Source organism: Panthera pardus, unplaced genomic scaffold (genome assembly GCF_024362965.1).
Source record: "Panthera pardus isolate Hobbes unplaced genomic scaffold, ASM2436296v1 HiC_scaffold_16, whole genome shotgun sequence".
NCBI lineage: Eukaryota > Metazoa > Chordata > Mammalia > Carnivora > Felidae > Panthera > Panthera pardus.
In genome coordinates this window covers 80,567,688-80,586,643 of record NW_026526721.1, presented here as the reverse complement: position 1 = coordinate 80,586,643, position 18,956 = coordinate 80,567,688, and the positions used below count along the sequence as shown (strand labels likewise).

Below are 18,956 nucleotides of genomic sequence, written 5' to 3'. Positions count from 1 at the left end.
TCCAGTCTGATGGCTAATGCAGACCATGAAACAGGCAATGACAACGTAGTCTGAGAAGGGCTATGATGGGGAAGCACCAGATTTGGTGGGAGCACCTAGAACTTCTACGTCTGCTACAGCAGCCACTCACCCCAGGCTAGTGCTGCCATATAAAATAAATACTGGGTTTTGAAGACTTGGGACAAAAAAATGATGTTAAGTATTTCATTAACTATTTCAGAGTATTTGAATTATTCATGTTATTTAAAATTATTTTAAGTATTTAAGTACTTGATTATTAAGTCATGAATACTTTTATATCGATTACGTGTTAAAATGATAATGTGTGGGAAATCCTGAATTAGATAAAGTAAGTTATTACAGTTCATTTCACCTGTTCCCTTTTACTCCTTTTATGTGCCTGCTAGAAAATTTAAGCTTACCTACGTGGCTCACATTATATTTCTATTGAACAGCTTTGCTCCAGAAGAATAAAAACATGGGATCAGATTTCTTATCTTAGCGCAACGATCCGAGAACATTTGCCATGTGACCTTCCCAGGAAGGTGCACAAGAGATGCAGAACATGTTCTCTCCCTTCTCATGTCATGGATGCCACTGTTCATTGTGGGACCCTTGGCCCTCTAACAACAGGGAGAAGGTGTCTGGTGACAGCAGTAGGGCTTCTGGCTCAGCCTCCTTGAACATTTCTTAGTCTCTGGGTCCAGCATCTTGAGAAGTAACTGTTGTAATCCTTCCTTCCCCTCCCCTGCCCCCAAGCCCCAGGGCTGGCAATCAACTGAAATAGATGTTGCTTAACACCATGGCCCCCAGCTGTCTTTGCTTTTCTTTCTTGTAGCAAAAGAAAGCCATGTGAAATATATGGAGTGAAATCTGATGTTCAATATAGTCATTGGATTAAAAGAGAAGATGACCCATTGGATTAACAAGAAGGTCTTTTCCTACATTAGATTCAGGAAACTGGGAAAAGTCTTGGGAACGGACTAGTCCCACTCAGATGTGGGGCTATGAGAGATTAAGCGGTTTGCCTAGGGCAGCAGAGCCCCCAAGGTGGGTGGGGCCTGGAATCCAGTCTCCCCTTCCTTACCCACACCATGCTGCCCATTCTTCTCTGAGATGCTCCTTTTCCAGCTCCTTCCTCCCAGAGACTCCCCTTGTTCGGTGCTTCATCTTCTTCTGCTGTCTTCTCTCTCTGACCCAGTGTCTCCCCTTTAATGATACGGGGCGTCAGAAATAGGAGTCAAAAAGACCGAGACGGGGCTCAACGATGGGTGCACACTGACAAGACAAAATGGAACAGAAAAAAAAAAAGATTTTGAACAGACACTGGCAAACGAAGCCAGGGAGGCTGTCTTGGCCTTAACAGGAGTTCAAGTGAAAAGACAACATGGGTGTGTGTGGAGGAGCAAGGATTTGGAACCACAGACTCCGGGCTTGAGGCCTGGCCATGCGGCCTTGGAAAAACCTTAGCTTCCTCATCTCCAATCACCCTCCCTGGGCCGTGGTGAGGAGTCAATGAGACCGCGTTTCTGAAGGGACTTTGTGATCCGTGAAGCACCACCCCAATGGTAGTTACTAGCATTCGCTGGAAGGGAGAGATGTCAGCTGTGAGAGCAGGATGAATTAGCAGAGCCATTCGGCTGCCAAAGAAAGCGAATGCGGAGTCCAGAGCGAGGGACGTGGCTTTGCACTTGTCCGCCCTTTTCTGGGGCGCTGCGCTCAGCTCTGGGAATCACATTTTAAGAAGGATCTTTGGCAAACTGTTGTTGTTCTAGAGAAAGTTGTAAGAATAGCTTAGGGTCTGACAGTCACGACATATAAGGGATGATTTAAGGATTTAGAGGATGTTTAGTCTGGGTTGGGGGGAGAGAAAGAGTTAGGACTAGGTTACTGTTCTCAGATATCTGCACGCCGTCCCACAGAAGAGGTGACATGTATTTTGCATTGCCAGTGGCCAAGCCAGGGAGTCAATGGGATCGGAGTCAATGGGAGGCAGACTTCGGGTGCAATAGGAACCTATCCAAGTCTCAGAGAACTGCTCCTGAAGGGGCTTTCTGGGAAGATGGTGGGCTGCCTTTCAAAGAAGTCCTCAGGCAGAGGTGGCTGTGGGCAGGACAGGTGCTGTGGTGCGGGTCTTGCTCTGGCTGAGAGGTCAGACTCCCGGCTGTCTGCAAACCCTCCAATTCCCAGACCACCACTTTTCCTTCTAATCTCTCTGATGTTTTCTGATCTTCCATCACCACTCTGGCTGTCTTTGACTTTCTGTTGCCTCTGTGAATGCCTTTAGGGTTTTAGATTCAGAAATGTTTCTGTAATAATTGATAGGCTGGTTTAATGGAAGGTAGGAGGAAAGAGCATTTAAAAACAAAGGGAGTTTTGTTACTGTTAAAGGCACACAGTAACCTGTGAAGTGGGGGAAGGAGAGGAAACACAGTCCCATGTGTTAGAAAATCTTGTAAATGCGACAGCAAGTGGCTTATTCTTCGCTATTGTTTAAAATGCAAACACAAATGCTAAGGGCCTTTGTTCTTGAATGGACCAGCATTTTCCTTGTTTACACAATTCTTTCCCTAGCTACGGAGATTGGAGAGAATTCTCACTATAAGAGTTGTATATCATAAACCACTTTCCGGATTCATAACTTAAATGTTTTGCGGATTCGGTTATATCAAATTCTGGACAGGAGGGGTTTCCTTGATTTCTTGACTCCAGAAAAGCCATCCTCCTGGGGAAAATTTTTTCACGCATAGTTAGTGTTGCAGTGGGGAGGGTGAGAATGGAGCCGAATGTCCCCAGTTGAGCGGCTGTGGAGCTATTTCCAGTATTTCGTCCTGCCCCCGGGAGCAATTACGCATCTGTCTCACAGGGCCCCACCTCAAACATCCCAACCGTCATTTCAGAAACCTCCACCTAGACTCTAAGGCACAAAATAGAACTCGGGCAGATCCAGGTGGAAAGGGGAGGGGATGGGTAGGAGTGAGTAACATTTTGGTTAGGCTCCCTGAGGCCAGAGTCCTTGCCCAGCCCTGAGGGTGACAGCAGGGACGTGGAGAAGACAGACTTCAGGGCATGGGTTCTGGGTCTTTGGGAACACTGTTGGTCAACTGTGGCAGGAAGAACCTGGAGAGGCAAGGAGACAATGGCTCTTCAGATCCTGGGACTCCCCGGGAAGGCCAGGCTGGGCAGGGCAGTGGGGGCAGACAAGGCAGCCTCCTCCTGAGGCTGCTCCTTTGTAGCCTTTTACCGGAGGCTTCGGAGCTGAGCCCACACCTCCTTGCCTAGCCCCACCTGGGTGTGAGTCTGAACCCCTGGCTTGGGACCGCTCAGCCCGGAGACTAGCTGAAGGACTCTTCTCGGGGTCTACATTCTGGGGCGAGGGGCCGGCCACCTCTGATGTGAAGCCCATGGCCTCGCTTCATTCCAGACAGGCTTCCTTTCCAGATCTCTTCTATCTCACGGCGCTCTTCCACAGCCTCCAGTTTCTGAGTTGTTCCAAAGCCCTGGCTTGTCTCTGTCCTTCCAGTGGTCCTGTTCTCCCAGCAGGGTGCGGTGCGGTGGCCGCAAGGATGTATGTACCAACCCAGCTTATAAAAGATCAGATTTGAGGCTCCTACTCTCAGGATTTAGGAGGTCTGACAGGGGCCCAGGAATCTGGACCTCGGGTGTTTCTGAAGTAAGTAGTCCATGCCCCACCCCCTCCCTGCAGAAATACTAGTTTAAAGGAAAGAGCAAGAATATATGGGATATGAGACAAGAACTGGGTGACTTACTGTGTTACTTGTTGAGCAAGTTAATTACCGTTTCTGAGCCTTTGTTTCCTCATCTATAAAATGCTAATCACTTCAGAGGGGAGTTTTCAGATATCAGTGAAATGATGTGCATGAAATGTTTGGTAAAGCCTTATTTAATAGGACTTTTGGCTTCCTCTCCCCCTTCTTCAGCACCAAGAAAGTGGTAACAGAGAGTTTCCATTCTTCCTAGTCCCGGCACATCAGTGGAACCCCTGGCAGTGCGCACCTGTGAATAGGCTACCCGGGAGTCTAGAGGACCATGCTCGTCTCCAGTGCTCTGTGGCTGATCAGACAACCCAGATTTCTCAAGCGGTGGCTTGAAAAGAAACCACCCCAGAGGTCAGAGGTCAGCTACCCGCTGTCACTTTTATTTGTAGTAAACCACAGAGTGAGGACACACATATATACGGTACATTACAGAACAATGTACGGCACTCAGTGCAGGCAGACAGGCAGGCTCGAGCAGGCGGCCACCACTACGAACAGCATATCTATGGGTGGAAGAGGCTGTGGAGGTGGGTGGACCACGAGCGAAGGATCTGGACCCGGCACTGTGTTACCTAGTTACTGCCTCAGTCTCGGCTGGTAGAGTCTGCATTTATGGGCCGTGGTTGAGGTGCGTTAGGACCTTCTGCTTCAACCTATGCCCAGGGTCACCCCCAAACACTGAGGTTTAGCTAAGTTCTCTAAGAGGAAGTGGCGCTTTTCCACTGGTGGGAATGAGTTTTCTCCCAACATACTGGCAATGAGAAAGGGGAAGATAGGTCTGATACACAGAAGGGAAGATGTTTACACTTCAGGGATCAAGTATGTGTGTTTGTATATGTGTGTGTGTGTGTGTGTGTGTGTGTGTGTGTGTGTGTGCGTGTGTGTGTAAAGGTGGAGGACTTATCAAAGAGTTTCCTCATAGAGTTTTTTTCATATTGGTCCCCCAAATCTGCTGATTTCTGAGCCTGATAAATCCTTAAGAAGGAAGAGAAGATTCTTGAAGCGGCCAGGAGTAGCCCTTCAGGGTAGCAGGGCTGGGGGAAACCTTGGGCCTGGTGGGAGACCCATAAGAACAAGGACCCTGCCCCCTCTCCTTTGGCCGCAGCATTTACCCCAGGTAAAGGCAAGATCAGTGAAGAGGGAAAGTCTTTAGAGCCCCCTTGTTTGGTAGACAGAAAAAGAGAGGCCCCAGAAGGCTAAAGGACATGCCCAAGGCCATGTGGCTGAGACAGGACTGTAGCCTACTCCCCATGTTGCGCTTGTTTCCCAGGCAGGGTTTCATCCCTCACACCATCCTGGCATGTGGAATGGCTCCCTTCCACAGCAGCCTCTATGGGACAGTTGCCAGACTTTTCCAAGACAGGAGGGTCTTGTTTTCTGTAGAGAAAGAAAAGCATCCATCAGAAACCGCACCTTAGCAGTGGCTTCTTTGGGATTATGATTTCTTGCTAACAATATCACTTTCTCTGAGGTATCTACCGAGTGTTGAGGGTGATGGTACACAGAGGCACAAAAGGTTGCTTCTTCTCATTCTGTGGAAGAGGGCAGCTGTGCTATAAGCTGGGTCAGCAACTTGCTGTAGGACCTTCTTCTCTTTAGTCGGATCTCCTGCCTCTTGTCATCTGGAGAAGAAAGGAAGGAAGAAAATGGTGCAGGTTTTGAAATCTGCCTCCTCGTCAGGCGACCCACCCGCTAGGCCCACTACCCACACTGCCTCTATCAGCTGCAAGCAATCTTGGCAGGTTTGTACAGATCAAAAAGGGCAACATTTGGAGCATTAGGCCCTGTCCAAGTGTAGACCTGGGTTGCCTCCTAACCAGAGGCCTGGAAAAACGGCTCTGGAGAGGAATTCTGCATATAGTGGCATTGGAGCCAGAGCTGAATGACCACCATTTGTTATTCAACTACAATCGACAGAGCACTGACATTGTGCTATGCTAGCTACCAACTCTGTGTGCAAGGCTTAACTTGATGACATGGAAGGAAGAGCCTTTCCAACAATAGGGGGCTGACTCCAAAACTCCCTGCTCAATGGACTTTTTGTGTTAATTGAGGTAGTTGATCAGAAATCATGACTCCAGTAGGGTTATACTTGTGGGTTCTTTCTTATTCTCTTTTTGTTGATTTCACAGAAACTAAACCTACTTAATTGCTATGGTCTCTGGTCCTTTCTTTGTTCCTGGTTCTATTGTTTTCATACTGAAGCTCATATCCTCTGGTCTGGGATGTTTGGCTATGCTGTTTTGCATTAAACTCCTCAGTGGTTCTATACCCACAAAGGTGCTTTAGGCCTGAGACATGACCCAAAAGGAAAAGAAAAAGGAGCGTAGTATTGAACAGAGGGGTTTCAGTTAGGCATTGGAGATAATTTCTTGATGTGGAGAAGCTGTAAGACACTTGAATACATTCTGAAATTGGGCTCGGGATGATGTTCTCTGATCTTTCCTGGGCCTTTTCAGCACAGACTTGCCTGGAGATAACAAAGTGGGCAAATGTCCCCTTAAGATCCCTATGATCCTCTGATTTTATGTATGAAAGCTCTAAAAATAGAATCATAGGAGGAAAGGGAAGAGAAACATCATGAGAATAAAAGAAAAAGGAAAAAGTGGAAGAAGTGGGCATTGCAGGTGGGTGCAGGTTGGGAAAAGCAGCATGTGCTGGGAAATGGCTGAGAAAAAGCAAGACAGCCATGTTGAAATACGTTAAGAAGTTAGGATACAGTGCCTGGCAAATCAACATTGGTTAATAACACAGTATTTATGGATGAATAAATGAATAAATATGTGAACCGCCCTCTCTGGCCCCAACCCACAGGTGGGAAAACGGAGACATAATCTGACACTCGCTCAATTCCCTCCTGCTCCTTGGTGTCAGGTAGGAAGGGGTGCTGGCCCCAGGAGAGGAGTAGAATAATGCTGAGCAGGGAGAGGAGAGCGCATCTCCCCACCTGCCTGTGGGCAGGAAGCATCCTGGGGTTGGTCATAGCCTTGAAGCTCTGGAAGGAGAATGAGAAGGCACAGGCTGAGCTCCCTGTGTTGTCTGGCACTGCCCTGAGCTGTCCAGGCCTGGAGCCAGTGGGGAGGCACAGTGGAGCCCATCATGGCCAAGGGCCCCCTGGCTCCTCCCTCTCCTTTTCTTCCCTCAGCCACAAAAGAAGAACCAAATCCTTTCTCCTCTTGGGAGCCATGTAAAACACCCACTGAATTTGGAGGATGGACTCATGACCTTCCTTTACTTTCTCTCTCTCTCTCCTTGCTTCTCTTTGAGTTTCCAGAATGCAGTTCCCAAAAGTTTCCCCAAAGTTTCTTTCCTCCATCAAGAAAATGAAGTCTGGGGAAGGATAGGAGTTTTCGCCAAGTCCTCTGGAGGCAGGATCAATTTCCTGCCAATGAGAACACCTGAAAGATCTGCATAAATGTTTTATTTTTACCTTTGAGGGAAGACAGGAGTTTCCATCCATTCTGTCTCTCTTTGCTCTAGACCCTGCTCACAAACATCTCAGAAGGGACACCTGAGCTGTAGTCCTCAGAGATGTCGAGGAGGCTTCGGCCCTTATTGCTCTCATGGCTCCACTGCAGGGACGGAGGCCATACGGCCTCCTCATGGAAAAGAACTAAGACAAGGGGCTCAACACAAACAGGTGAGTTCTTTTAGATACTATTTCTCCCCCTCAGGAAAACTGTGCCAATTTGAATCACTGGGCTATAGGAAGGAACGCTGTGTTTCCTCCTCCCTGCTACAAAACTACTAATGAACAGGAGTACACATAGCCCTCTCTGTTCTGGGGAGATAGAGAAAAGAAAACTCACATTGCCTAGACAAGGCAAATGTGAGCATGCTCCCGGGAAGGCCTGCCAAGAGCTCTTATATAAGCTCCAGTGAGCTCATGTGTTTTCTCGCCCATCAGCGGATCCTGGGCTTCAGGGCCAGGGGTTAGGCTGGAGGAGGAAGCTCAGGAAAGACTGTGTTCTTCCAAAGAGGGGGCGCTCTGGGAAGAAAACATGTTCCTCCTCTCAGGAGGATGAAAACAATTTTCATTGCCGAGTCAGTCAACATAGACTTGCATTCCTTATGGCAGCAACGTCAGGACAGAAGAAGGTGGTGCTTGTTCTTATGAACCCCATGGGGGAAGCGGTGGTGTGGTGGGGTGTTTCATAAGTCAAAAGAAATGTAGATATGCACTGGGGCTATGGATGAGGAACCTTTTCCTCCCAATTTGTGGAAAGCCAGATGGGTGCTCAGTTTGGTCCACCAGCCACAGACTGGGTATCAGGCCTTAGTTTCCAGTCATTGCCACCATGTAGGCTGTTTTGAATTGGAAACGTATTTCACTTACTGAGACAGGCTGAACATTCTGGAACCTACTGTCACTCATTTTGCCTGCTTCCCTTTTGTTTGACAGAATCACTGAGCCGGCAGACTTTTGCAAGCAAACTACCCAACCACCTTGCCCACCCTCTTGCCCAGAACATCTGCAGGTAGCCTGCCCTGACCCCAGCACAGAGCAAATGGAATGATATCTGCTTCTTTTACTCTTTGCCTATTGAAAATGATATCTTACCCCACATAAGTGAGCCAACGCTTCTCAACCAAGCTTCCCAGACGTTCTCTCAGGAGTTGACACACTTCCAGTTCAGTTATGCCCCAGTGGAGGGGGAGGACCTGTCTGTGCATCTCAGCAGCTTACCCCACCCCCACCCCGCACCCACACCCAGTCTAGCGCCATGTTTCTCACAGGGTGAGGGCAATAACTACAGTTGTCTTTTATATGATTAAATGAATCTGCAGATACAGTGTTTTACCTGTCCCAAATAATACTGTGTGCCCAGTCTTTCTGTAACTATTAATGCTTTAAACAATTTTTATTTCAAAAATAAGAACACACATTGTTCAGGTAAATTTCTACCTCCCCCAAGTGCTTTGCATTTTCTCTCTGGCATCACTTAGTGCTTATAACACTTTCCCACTTTGTGTCTTTTGAGGATTTAGTTAATGTGCTGTTTCCTCTTTCCAGATCAATCGGGAACGATTTGAATACAGCTAAGACCTTCCTTGGGTTCCACCCAAAACTTTCTCTTCATGAGTGTGTGAGCGATGTCCTGATTAACTTCTTTTTTAGAATATTTATTTACTTTTGAGAGGGAGAGAGAGAGAACATGAGTTGGAGAGGGGTGGAGAGAGAGGGAGACAGAGAATTTCAAGCAGGCTCCAAGCTCCCAGCACAGAGCCTGGCATGGGGCTCGAACTCACAAGCCATGAAATCATGACCTGATCCGAAACCACGAATCGGATGCTTAACCAACGGAGCCACCCAGGGCCCCTGTCCTGATTAACTTCTATGTGTGACAACAGGATTCAGACAGTTGAGGAACAACCGAGCTTACCAGAGCACCCTGACATCTTCTGAGAGCAGAGTGTTTGATACACACAGCCTTTCACACGTAAGGAAGGATCCCCGATAATGATATATGCGTTGAGTATTTTGGTGTGAGATGTCATGACACCTGTAATTTACTTTCCAATACTTCAGTAAAAAAGTATGAAACAAATAAGGCAAAATGGTAAGAACTGTTGAATCTTAAGTGACAGGTAGAAGTGTTCTCATTATATTCATGACTCTATTTTTCTATGTGTTTGAAAATGTCTGTAATAAAGAGAAATTACTCCCAGATACCCTAATTCAAGGAAGTATGTTTAACCTGGGCAGGTGGTGGGAGCTTTAGGAGGCTGACGGGGAGATGGTGGGAGATGGGGATTACTTACTCTTCTTAGGTTTATTATCATTACCTTAATGCCTGGTGGGAGCAGAGAGTGATGACAGCAAACCCCAAACAGCAATTTTAATGATATCCTCTGTTCTTAACACCTTCCATGATGTATGTTGCTCTGAGTTAAAAGATCTAGTTAGTTCTCAATCCTTTCACCTCAAAGATGTTGGGGAGAGAGGAAATATTCATCAGGAAAATTTTTCTTTTCTTGAAGATCGTGCCATTTCCTGGTGACCTATTAGTACCAGTTTTCTTTAAAAAATAAAAAATAAAAAAGACAAAAAAGTCACTTCATTAATTACTTTGAAAGTACTGATGTTTAATCCCTCAGCAGAAAATGCACACTTCCTGGAATCTTTTTCTGGATTGCCATTTATATTGTGAGGTTTAGAAGTGCACTTCCTCTTGTCTCATCTAAGGTAAAAAGAAATGACCATTTTATCATCCCTCACCTCATAGTTCTTGCTAACGTTCCATTTTTAAAAACAATTTTTTTGTTTTTTTTGGAAAGGAAAAAGTTCAACATTTTTTTTTTGCATCATTCCAGAAGCAGTCTTTTTACTCCAAATTATGATTCATCCAACAGATTTTTAAAAGGACATTTTGGATCTCTGTTCCACCTTTAGGTATCGGTTGCTAAATTCTGAGGCTTGACCACCTGACCTCATTTCACTTGCTCCTGATCTTTAATATGGTCTCTGTGTATCTTTTAAGATGATCTTTCATATTATGCGAACACCCTGATCTGGTGAGTTCTTTACCAGCTGTTCATTGTTGGCTGGATGCTGTCTGAGTAAGGTCCTAGGACACGGCCCAGCTGGCGCGTTGGAGAGAGGGCCTAAGAAGAAGGGAGGGTGAAGTGTGCACACACCTTCCACAGCCCAGGTCCACTCCTTCTCAATGAGCCTCTGTGGCTGGCCAAGTGAGTGCTGTTTCCCACCCCAGCTTCGTGGACTCAGATTTCCAGGTTGAGAAGGATGTCCGCTAAGTCGTGCACAAGGGATCGGTTTGGGGTGGTAAAATCCCTGCCACTACGCTTGAAGCTCAGAGTCATCAGCAGTGGCAGTGAGGTGCAAACATGGCTTTGAAGGCAGATACTGACAGATCTGAATCCTGGATCTGCTGCTATGAGATCTGCTCCGTTTCTCAGTCCTTGTTTGTCAAGTAGGGAACTGTATACCACCCACTTCAGGAGAGTTCCTGTGAAGTTTAGCAGTGGTCATAAAAGTAATAGGCTTTGGACTGCACAATAAATGATAGTTATTTAATAAGAGTTTCATTAATGCCTGGACATGTCCCACATATTACCATTAACTCAACTTTAAGCTGCTTTTTTTTTTAAAAGGATTTGTCAGTCCTTTCTTTCATTTTGAACTATAGTGCTCAGCTTCCTTGCCCAAATATCTGCTAAAAAACCCAGTTCTCCATGTCTTTTCATCTTCTGAATCTGTACCTTATTATGCTGATCTCTCACTGTGTTGTAACTCCGCTTCTGTGCTGCCTTTTTATTCTTTGTCCATTCTGACCTGATGGCTAAGAAGTAGATTGCAAATATTTCTGTCTTTCTGTCCAAGTTGAATTTCATATTTTCTGAATCATGAAACTGCCCTCCATGTGACCTAGAAAGCCCTTTGATGATCCATATTTAGCTGTGTCCATCATTCAACAGATGTCTGGGTAGTTAGAGGCCCCCATGACTCCCTCTACATCCTGTGGTTTCAAGTTCCTGAGCTGTTAGTTAAAAAGCTTTCATCACCTCTATCCCCCTTCCCCTATCCATTCCAGGATACAGGGACAGATACCCACTTTAGCTATTCATTCATTTAACAAATATTTACTCGTTACCTACTACGTGCTTGACACTGCGTTATATGTTCTCTTCTTTGCTTCCAAGTTGCATTTTCCTAACTTGACCAATTTACAGTTGTCCTCATGTTTTCTGATTATTTCTCTAGGATCTGCATTGAACATCCAGTCATATGGTCCCTCCTGGTTACAGTGTTTCCTGACCCTTGGGAGACTTGAAGGCTTAGCTGCAAACCCTGGTGCCTTGCTATGATGCACCTGCCACAGCATCCACAGATTTTAGGATAACGTAGGTTCATCGTGGGCTCCATCGAAAGGAGTTTAGCTAGCAGATGAGGCTGCAGGCCTTGGCTTGCCATTCTGCACCATGGACATGAAGAATAAAGTGGTAGCCAGGGTAGGTACCCAGCAAGTCAAGCAGCTTATTTCCAAAAACCCTTGGTTTTCTATGTCCCTGGATTCCTACAGAGATCCCCTTGAGGAAAGATGCCTGTCTGCTTTTTGAGCTCTCTGGATCTTCCCATTAGATAGCTTCTCTTGGCATCTGAAAGGCAGCCTGCCATTCTGTTCTCCTGTGGAATACAGATGGCCCAGCCCACGCCTATCACTAATGAGGATCACATGCAGAGCCTTCTTGCTGGAGGCTCCCTTCAACAACCCCAGCCCTCCTTCCTTGTGCAGGCCAGTCACCGTTGACCATGGCATTTATGTCTGAGAAGACAGCTTGCTGCTCTCCCACTCACAGAGTTGGGTAGAAAATCTATGAGGTAGCCCCGGGAAGTGCATCCCATTCACCTAGAATTGGAAACATTGAAGACTAAGTTTTGGCTGTCAATTTGATTGCAAAGTTGAGGTTTGAGGTTCCAGCTGTCCACAGAGGCTGTTGAGCTTAAATGTGAACAAGCACTGAGAGTTCTTCAGTAGGAACATGATTAGAGGGCTACACAGAGGTGGACCTGATAGATCAATTTGCCAACGCTGTGTAATCTCACCCAGAATGATAGTGGGATTGGAAACAGATAAGAATGTTAAAAGCACTAAAGTATAGTAGAAAAAACATACATTTTCGTGAGACAGATTCATGTCTTACTATCTGTTTGAACTTGGACAAGGTGGTTTACCTTTCTACGCACTAATACCTTTATCTGTGAAATAAGTACAATGCTCCTATCGTAGGCTGTTCTGAGGATTAAATGGGACAGCACATGGAGGCCTCAACGTGATGCCCTGTATCCAGTAAGCAATAAGTGGGCATTCCCTTTCCTGTCTCCATTTCCTGCTTTCTCTCTACAGTAAAAAAGTTGAAAGATACACTCCAGTATGATGGGACATCAAGGGGAGCTATAAACAATGGCTCCATGTGAAATTCTATACAATTCTGCTCTGTTGTTTTATGTAAAACTTGATTGCTATTTCACATGTGGGATAGTTTCTTTTTCCTTGTTATTGCAAGTCAGATGCAGGCCCGAAATTTGTGACTAGAACAGTTCCGCACTGCTACTATGGACCCCAACAGAAAAGCAAAATCTCTTTTAATTTGAATACTGAACCCCATTCCTTTAACACTCCAAGCTACTGAGAAGAGATAACTACCACTAGCTATCCTCGAGGATGTCAATGATTCTGGTCAATTTTGCCATGTATTAAGTGTGGTCTAACTGATCAGTACCCACCGATCCAGAAATCTCTCTAGGAGTCATTTTCATTCTTTCAGAAAACAAGGGACACTGAGGCATGCTGTTCAAAAGGAAGTAATAGATACTGTTTTAACATTGATGCTTACAAAAACAGTTCTGATTGCTTTTTGGACAAGGTAGATCAATCACTGCTAGTTCCCCACCCAACCAAGTCAAGGCCTATCCTATAAGAGCAGGTAACTCTTCTTCCCCCCAGAAAAAGCCCTTTCCATATTAGGCCAGTTCCAAGAGCAGTCATTCAATTGAATAAAAATCAACCTCTCTATAACTGCATTGTTTAGACCTGATTCTTTTCTCTGGAGCTACACAAAGTCTGACCCCTGGAAGCTATCATGTTTCCCCCAATCCCTTCCTCACCCATGGGACAAAGAGTCCAGATCCTTGATTCTTACTTGAAGAATGTAGACGGGAACAATCACAGAGCAGAAACTAAACAGTGTCTTAAGAATGGAGACTACTTCTCCTAGAGAAGTACTTTTGGGAATATTATTGCTGAGGATGGTTACTTGCATGTTCCTATCCCCACTGAGGACAAAAAGAAGAAATTGTGGGCGTAAGGCAGTGTTTCTAATCTGTTGATGTTGACAGACAAGTAAAGGACTCTATGGTTCTTCATGGTGAGTTCTTAGTGTTAGGCCTCTCTCTGTCTCTCCCAGAAAGGGAGCTAGTACTTGATCACAGAATTCTGTTTTCATGGAGCATTTTATGGCTACTAGCATTTTGCAAAACACATCTTAGGAAATTATGGTCTCAGATATGCTGTGGGGACTTAGATGTTTGAAATAACTTCCTGATTGGTTATTGTTAGATCCTGGAACTGGTGGCCAGGGAACACTATGAAGTTTCCTTCCTTGGAGGTTTGGTAGACTCTTCCACCCTTCCTCCCTCCCCTCTCCCCTCCTCTCTACTTTTGATATTAGCATTAGGCACCCACTTGCCTGGGAGTGTTGAGATGTAGGCCTGGGACATAGGGAATCTGGAAGTCTAGATCCTTCCCATCCCCATGATTCTATTTTTATGGATCCAATTGTGGTGTGTTCCACGGAAGGTACAGCCTAGCTGGGACAGGAGGTAACTGAGGGTTTTGGCTAAGAGGAGAGGGGGCTAGAGATGGGAAAAGTTGATGCAATTATTTTTGTCAGGAATTGGAACCAAAGCAGCAGGAGAGAGTAAGTTTTAAGACTCTCTGGCAAAGTAACTTCCTAATCTGTCACTGAGTATGTGTAAAAAAGTGATTAGTGGGTCTCTATATTTATCATGATTACTCACAAATATGTAATTTGCATAATATATACAGCACATTAAGTACTATGTCACCTTATATAATGTGCATATGTATAATGTATATGCATGTTATGTAACGCCAGTCTGGAGGCTCTTCCAGATTCTGCCAAGTATTTCCTAATTTATTTGGCAATTTTAACATATCTTTTCCATCTGTAGAAAGAACTATCTTGAGAGGAGCTGGTCTCTGACCTGAAATATAATCATTCTACTAAGTCTATCTCCATTCTCAACTCACTGGAGGAAATCCACAAAGACCAAGCCATAATGAGATGCAACTCTTAGCTCAACAGTCCAGGGACAACACAATGTATTGAAGATTTTCTGTTTCATTATTTTTATTGCTGGTAGGGTAGAACTGTGGGGGCAGGTGAGAACATGTCTGTGGCATGGTCACAATTAGAATAAGATGAAGACTAAAGGACTGGATTTTGCCCTGCTTGCCTAACTGTGTGACTTTGAGAAGTCACTGAACCCTCATTAAGCTTAATTTTTCTCATTATTAAGATCGGGAGGGTAACACATTCTCTGTCAGCCTCTGAGGTTGCTGGGAAGATCACTAAGATGAGGTGCTCTACAGGAAAAAGCCATGGTCACAGTAGTTAAGGAATGAATTGCAACAGCACATTAAACAACACTGGACTTACCAAACTGGAAGTGCAATTCCACTGGTGTATTATACTGTGTGGTTCTAAGGAGGCCTTGGGACATGTCTCTCAAGCAACACTGCAAGTCTTATGCACTGGACTAGAGCAGGCCACGGCCACTCTGACTTGTGAATCACTGAGACTCAGTTCCACCTGTTGACAGTGCTATGTTTCAACAGCCTCAATCTTGGGGGATCAGACATGCAAAAATGTCTGTAAATGTCTCAGAATTAGTGAGCCCACACCTGCCTTTGTTTCAAAATCAAGTGGCTTCCAAGATAGTACCTGTTGTTATTCTGGAGCTTGCTGGTCCATCCCATCACCAAGGATCCCATCATTCAAGACATTCTCCAGACGGCCTGGTTTTCCCCTCACCCACTGTTTTGCACTATTAGGTCCAGCAGGATGGTCCTAGATGACTGCTTCCTTCACAGTTAGGATCAGGGTGTACACACAGTCTTAATTTCCCTTCCTTGTGCAAAGCTCCTGACCCAGTGCAAGATTAGAGAGAGCTCAGTGGAGCAATGTCTAGTGGGCCCACGTTTCCTCTTAAGAAATCTCAGAGGGGATGGCGGTCCAGTGGAGTGAAGGCGCCAAGGCAAATGTTTCTGTCTAGTAATGAAGTTCTACACAGACTTGCCCTCAGGAAAGGAGGGTGATGCTGGCACCAGGTGCAGGAAGCCCATTGGCCTCTGCCAAGATCCCTCTGGGTACTGGCTGGGAGCACCTTGAAGAAGGTGCCTCAGTCCATCTTGTGAGTCTCCACTGAGGTCATCCCTGCAGCCAGAGGTGTTTCCAGACTAGGAGGCCATGAGGACCATGATGAGTTGACAGGTGATAGAGTTTAATTTGATGATCTGTCTAGTGCCTTCAACCCAGACCAACTTCTTACCAGTTCAGGCCAGATAGAATCTCCGGGAAGCATCACGAGGCCCCTATTTTCTCACGTGGGCCTGTCCCATCCTCACATGGGCTACATGTTCATTCTTCCCTGGCAACCTGGACTCGAATGGAATCATTTCCCAGTGACCAGAAATGACCCTATTCTAAGATGTGTGGGTTCTTTTCCCTAATAAATATCCTCTTAGTGGCACTTATTCTCAAACCACATCAGCTAAGATACCACGGACAAGTCTCTTAACTTTTCAGAGACTCGGTGCTTTTATCTGACAAATGGGAGAGTAAATTGTGTCTAGCGTATCTTTCATGGTTGTTTTGAGAATCCAGAATAGGAATTCTCAGTCTCTTTACAATAAAGAAGCTACTTTCACTTCCCTTAAATCTCATGATCACCATGGGGAAATGTGTCTTGACCATGAAATGGTGGAATGGGGGAGTGAAAACTTTCTTTTTCCTTCCCACTTTTCTGTTCCTATTCTACATATTTTTTTTTTTTTTTCAGTCAGGAGAAGTCCATCAGTAAATAAATATTTATATATATATATATAAATATATATGCTACATATATGTACACACACATTAGATCATCAGAAGGGCCTTCAGCTCACACTCTGGGAGTGGTAGGTGCAAAGAGGCAGGTGGGAGCCACCTGATGGTTTGTCTCCTGGTCTTCTCAGCAAAGGGTCCTTCCTTCTCATCTTCTCTGCCTTCAGGAAATAGTCTGCCACCAGGGCTTGGAACTCAAACAGGAAACACGCTTTGGCTTGAAAAAGAAAGAAGCTGGGGGTGGTTTTTTTTCTTCCCTTTTTACACAATATTATGACACCAATTTGAAAAATAAATCCCAGTTTCTCTGCTTTCCCTCCCAGGTGTTCACAGAACTAAGAAAATAAATACCACATCTAAGGTGTGCTGTACAGGCAGCTCTGGGGGCTCTTGGAGCCGTCTCCAAACAAACACACAGCCACCAGGAGAAGGCTTTGGGAAAATAACAAGTGCCCACTGACAGTGTGGAGAACCAAGAATGGAAACACAGCTTTCCACAGCCTTTCTGCCTCCTCAGCAAGTTCAGGCAGAAGTTGCTGCTTGAAGGACAACTAAGAAACCAACGTGCGCTTGCTGAGCCCTGCCAAGGGTTATGCTTTGAGAGTTGGAGGCCGTTTGTCTCTGTACAGAGGGACCTTTGTGTAAGTTCTCTGGAATGGGAGCGCTTTCCCTTGGCCACATCCGATCTCACCATAGGCAGGAAACCTGCAGCCTGCTTCCTTGTGAGCGTCCGTGAGGGACCTTGCAAGACTGGTTGGAAGAAAGGGGGACTTCTCCTTCAGTCTCAGAAAGTCCCACTCAAGGCCTTCTGGGAATGTGGAGGTTGCTGCAAGAGCCAACATCACCCTGGTGGGCCCTGGGTCCATTCAAAATTTTCTGGGGGTCCTGGCTCTGTTGGGGTGTGTCCTTTGTTGAAGAAGAGAGAATGAACGTATGGGAAGATGAAGATTTCTTCCTGAAGGGTGGCTTTGCTTCCACTGGTTAGAGATGAGTGTGCGTGTGTGCATGTGCGTGTGCGTGTGTGTGTGTGTGTGTGTGTATGTGTTACAGTTTCTTATTTTCTCTCTTGGTTTAACTGGCATTATGGCACGTTGTTTAGTCTTTTGAACGGCTCTTCCTCCTGAGTGAAAAGAAGCTGCTCTTCTGGGGAGGCCCCATCATCATAGGCGCTTGATTCTTGTGAGTAATTTTAATCTAAAAGCAAAGAGGCATAAATGAGTTAGTGACATGCAAATCCCAGTAGCCTATGAGAGAGTGAGTCGCAGAGGGAGGAAGGAAGGCCAGCTTTGGGTTGGAAGGAGCCCCATGCAGAAAGGACGACTGTCCTTGAACAGCTTCAAAATTGGCAACTGGACCCTCACTGGGCCTGGAGTTTGGCACTGCTGGAAGTGAGGGGCGGAAACACTGGGGAGAGACAGGTGTGAGCTTCCCACGTGGTGATCTGCTCGCACCTGTCTTGTGTCCTTGCTATTCATAGACTCTCAAAATGTCACAGCCGGAGGAGACCTCATGGTCCATCTCATTCAACCTTTCTGCAGGACAGACAAAGGAATGGAGGCCTGAGGCTCCCTTGAGCCTTGGATTAGCCTGGGGTCACACAGAGAGGGCAGTACAGCTAGAGCCCAGTTCTTCAGATTCCTAGCTTCCTCTGCTCCTGGCCCTTCCAGTCTAGGCACTGCAGAAATGTCAACTGGTAACTCATAGCCTAGAGGCTTCATTCTGACATCTGACCCAAGCAACATCATGTGGAAAGTTTCAAGTGACTCCCTTAGGTGTTTCCTCTTTTCTCAGCTTTCCAGGAAAAACCAACTTTCATTTTAAAAGCTTTTTTTTTTTTTTAATTTTAGGTTTCTTTTTTCTTTCTTTCTTTTTTTTTTTTCCTCCTGCAAACTTTAAGTCAATGGGAAGTGAAAGACAGACACTGGTGAATTCTCATTTTTGCCTTTCTTCCCAACCTTATCCTCAGGGCATGGCTTCAGAACGTTAAATCTCTATCTGAATGTGGCCTGATGATGCTGCACATTACTGATCTGCATTATCAGTCCATCAGCATTTATCATGTGTGACACATGTCCAGGGTGGGAAGATGATATGGGAACAAGAGGCACTTAGGATTCAAGGACCTGGGTTTGGGTCCCAGATCTCCTGCTTCTTTCTTTGCTGTGAGACTCTGGACGAATCGTTTAACCTTCAAAGCCATGCTTGCTGAACTATACAATGAGGGTAGTAACGTTTGTCCCATTTTCCTCGCAAAGTTGCTGTGAAGATCAAATGGGGGACCGTCAACGAAATCCCACTTTAAGCTGTAAAATGGAATGTAATGCTTAAATAATTGTTATCTTACACTGGAGGAGAAAGATGTATATCAAAAGAAGCAATCTAGGAGCTCATTCTCGTGGTGTCTACATCATTGGAACTGACGGTGTGACCACAGATAACCAGAGAAGAATTCTTGCAGACAGAGACCCATCAATAAGTTTAAATTAATGTAGGATAGACCAAGTGGTGTCAAAAAGAAGTTAGATAAGG

The 18,956-nt window shown here is 45.6% G+C and overlaps 1 protein-coding gene across 10 annotated transcripts in view; it reads right to left on the bottom strand.

The window, feature by feature from the left end:
* Window positions 1-4,138: 4,138 nt before the first annotated feature.
* The window catches only part of DGKG (diacylglycerol kinase gamma), a 214,136-nt gene continuing 199,318 nt past the window's right edge, over window positions 4,139-18,956 (bottom strand). For 5 of the 10 annotated variants that reach the window (XR_002084030.2, XR_008422496.1, XR_002084021.2 and 2 more), the window contains 4 exons: window positions 14,982-17,621; window positions 9,567-9,799; window positions 5,259-5,401; window positions 4,139-5,156 (listed from right to left, as the gene is read on the bottom strand). Coding sequence is in view for 1 of the 10 variants with exons in the window: in XM_019463428.2 (XP_019318973.1) it covers window positions 17,523-17,621 (99 nt within the window). In the remaining 9 variants the exon portion in view is untranslated. Of the gene's footprint in view, window positions 5,157-5,258; window positions 5,402-7,209; window positions 7,406-9,566; window positions 9,800-13,093; window positions 17,622-18,956 lie in introns of those variants that run through there. The other 5 variants (XR_002084023.2, XR_002084025.2, XR_002084022.2 and 2 more) reach the window with 5 other exon arrangements.